The sequence below is a fragment of the Oryzias melastigma genome, unplaced genomic scaffold (genome assembly GCF_002922805.2).
Source record: "Oryzias melastigma strain HK-1 unplaced genomic scaffold, ASM292280v2 sc00328, whole genome shotgun sequence".
NCBI classification, from domain to species: Eukaryota; Metazoa; Chordata; class Actinopteri; order Beloniformes; family Adrianichthyidae; genus Oryzias; species Oryzias melastigma.
Window position 1 is genome coordinate 101,558 of NW_023416931.1, and position 3,557 is coordinate 105,114.

The following is a 3,557-nucleotide window of genomic DNA, read 5'->3' on the forward strand; positions in this document are numbered from 1 at the left end:
TATTGGTTCTTTACAAACAAAAATATCAAGAAGTATTTCAGTCATGGCCAAAGTGACACATATTCTGAACCTCAGATCACGCCAGATACTATATAATTCTCTGGTGTTGCCGTACTTAACCTACTGTTCAGAAATTTGGGGAAGTACATGCAAAACTTCTTTGAAACCACTGTGTTTGTTACAAAAAGAGCAGTAAGAATACGTCATAATGTAAGTTATCACCATCACACTAATCAATTATTTCTTCAATCAAAGATACTAAAACTTCTTGATTTAATAGAACACAGAATTCTACAACTGATTTACAAAGCAAGACATAATTTACTATCGGTACATCTACAATGTTTTCTGACAGATTGGGTGGTTATGGTTTAAGAAAAGAAAATAATTTCAGAGTCCTCAAAGCACGCACAACAAAAAAGAGCTTTTGTATAACAATATATGGAGTGAAGCTATGGAACAGCCTGAATGATGAGCTACGAATGAGCAACAGCATAAACCACTTCAAACATAAACATAGAATATTAGTCTTCAGTTAATATAGTAAGGAAGAAGGATAACAAATCGAATGTAGTCATACAGGTTGTTGTCTGTGAAGGTGATATTCTATATAAGTTACTGCTATGTGTGTATTGTTTATTGTTAGTGAGGTTGACTGGGGCTGGTGTTGAGGTACCAGTGGAAAGATTTATGGGAGGGAAAGCATGTGAATGAGAAAGCTGGTATATACATGTACGTGTTTCTGTGTAGATCTTGTGGGTGTATGATTATATATAAAGATGTTTGATGGGAAAAAAATAGGGTACTCAAGGCCCGTTTTTGAAATATTTTACTGAAGATGAACTTAAGACATATTGTTAGGTGGTAGGGTTAAAACGTTTTTAACTTCTTCCTACTGCATTTCAAACTAAACTACACATTGGGGTGTCTTATTTTATTTATAATTTATCTAAAAATTTCCTTTGTTGCTTTCTTTTTATATAATTTACTATGTATTATTCTAAATAAAGGACTAACTAATTTCAAAAGTTGCTTGTTTGATTCTCTGCTGCTCACACTACTCAAGGGGAATATTGTTCTCCATATGACCATGATGTTTTTGAGTGTGTGAATATATACCTGTATCTTCCACCTCTAATGTGTAATCGGTTGGGAAGCTAACTCTCATGGATTATTGTGTTGTTCAGTGACTTTGAGTTCCAAGAAATGAAATGCTGTTGGAGTTATGGTCTTTGTTGTGGAAACGATGTCCTCTCAATTCTGTTCCACTCTAAATTCTGAAAATAACAGACTTCCAGCCACCAGGTGTCGCTGTGAACAGACGCTCCCTCGTTCCTTTCCTCTGTTTACAGTATGGAGGACGAAATGGACATCGACATCGAGGGAGGCGATTTTGAAGTGAATATCAGGTGAAGAATCCCGCTCATTCTGGTTTAACTGACGTCAGCATGCTGTGCTGTCGATGGAAACCTCTGTCTGCGTGTGTTTGTTTCACTGACGATCTTTTGTTTGAATCCTGCGGCTGCAGGCAAACGGACGCTGGAGGTTTAGCCGAGGAGCAGCTGCTCCAGCCCGCTGGGACAGACGGCTCCTGGAACGTGGTAAGAAGTTGTGTGTTCTGCAGATTGCTGTGTGTGTTGACCCTGACGTGTGCTGCTACAGCCGTGGCAGGTGGACACTTCCATCAGCCCAGAGAACCGGGATCTGATCCAGAAGATGCTGCTGGAGGAACAGTATCCTGCTGCTTCTCTGAGGAGGGAAATGCAACTAACAGGACTTCAAAACTTCCTTTATGGTTGTCTTCATCTCCAATAAGATCTATCAACAACAGTCAGTCAGCACTTTAGGTCAGGGGTCGACAACCTTTAACAGTAAAAGAGTAATTTGGGCTTGTTTTCTACTGAGTCTTACTTTAGCCTTTAAGAAATGTTTATTTGTATTCGTGATCTTCTTTTTTAAGATAATATGAATTATGTGTTTTTTTTTTTGGCAAAAACATAAAAAAAAACCCTAGCATCTCTCAAAATGCGTTTTTTTCTTACCTTTGACAGAAGCTCAAATAACTTCTTTAATAAAAGATGTTCTGTTCCAAACAGGATCATCTCAGTGCAGTTCTGGGCAGCTAGTAACCAATGTTGTGCAGCATAAGATAATATGTGCCTTAACTTATAAAAGATCAAACTTTTTTACCAAAGTTTTGCTTTACAAATAAAATCTGTTCATTCTGGAGGTAGAGTTGAACAAACAAGACGTCTTCAGGTCAACAGGATGTAAAAAACTACAGAGTTTATCATCTATGTGAACCTCAGATATCAATTTATACATTTAACTAATATAAATTAATAAATTATAATTAAGAAATCCTTACTTTGAAAAAATGCTATTTTATTTATTTTATTTTTTTTGTTCTTTTTTCTCCTCTTTGTCCTCATCAGTCTTATACTGCTGAATTTTGTTATTTTAGTTTGTGGTTGGACCTTGGTAGTCTTAGTTTACAGGCTCTGTTTATTTGTTTTCTTTAGGTAAATTTAGAGCCGCCGGTTGCAGACCCCTGCTTTAGGTCAACAGTAGTTTGACCTTTTAATGATTTTTGAATGCCTCAGATGGAGGAGTTTAAATATCTTGGGGTCTTGTTCATGAGTAAAGATTGGAGCGCGAGATCAGCAGACGGACAGGAGCGGCGTCGGTCATTATGTAGTTGCTATGATGATCCTTTGTGGTGAAGAGCGAGCTGAGCCAGAAAGCAAAGCTCTCGATTTACTGGTCGATCTTTGTTCCAGTACTCACCTATGGTCATGAGCTCTGGGTCGTGACCGAAAGAACGAGATCCCGACTACAAGCGGCTGAAATGAGTTTCCTCTGGAGGGTGGCTGGGCGCTCCCTTAGAGATAGAGTGAGAAGCTCAGTCACCCGGGGAGAACTTGGAGTAGAGCCGCTTCTCCTCCACATTGAGAGGAACCAGTTGAGGTGACTCAGACATTTGGTCCGGGTGCCTCCTGGACGCCTCCCTGGAGAGGTGTTCTGGGCATGTCCCACTGGGCGGAGGCCCCGGAAGACCCAGGACACGCTGGGGAGACTATGTTTCTCAGCTGGTCTGGGAACACTTTGGGATCCCACAGAGGAGCTGGAGGAAGTGGCCGGGGAGAGGGAAGTCTGGGCATCTTTGCTTAGACTGCTGCCCCCGCGACCCGGTCCCGGATTATCCATTATTGATCAGAGCTGGGAGTTGGTGGGCCACTGATTGTGATTTTATTTAACAACTACAAATCTGCTCCTAATTCACTGCAATTTGAATAAACAAATACTCAGAAATACAGTTTTAATTTCAGTTTTCTTTATCTATGTCCTCCATCAAGAACACCAAGCCCATTTTCATTGAGTGGGTCCTTGTTTTATACCACTGGCTCTGCAGAACTGTTTGAGCTTGAAGTCATGGAGGGTCTTTGGTTTGCATATGCTTTCCTTTTTGATGACAAAGTTTATTTTTCCTTTTTGATCCTTATGTTTTAAAAAAATTGGGAAGGGGGGCTCTCCGGGGGTGGGGTCCCGCGTCAGGC

General features: G+C 40.2%; 1 protein-coding gene across 1 annotated transcript in view; it reads left to right on the plus strand.

Annotated features, from left to right (window-relative positions):
• Positions 1–1,230: 1,230 nt before the first annotated feature.
• The window catches only part of mysm1 (Myb-like, SWIRM and MPN domains 1), a 10,692-nt gene continuing 8,365 nt past the window's right edge, over positions 1,231–3,557 (plus strand). Inside the window, exons 1-3 of the mRNA XM_024261825.2 lie at positions 1,231–1,409; positions 1,529–1,601; positions 1,663–1,733. Coding sequence (XP_024117593.1) covers positions 1,354–1,409; positions 1,529–1,601; positions 1,663–1,733 — 200 coding nt within the window. The 5' untranslated portion in view covers positions 1,231–1,353. The remainder of the gene's footprint in view (positions 1,410–1,528; positions 1,602–1,662; positions 1,734–3,557) is intronic.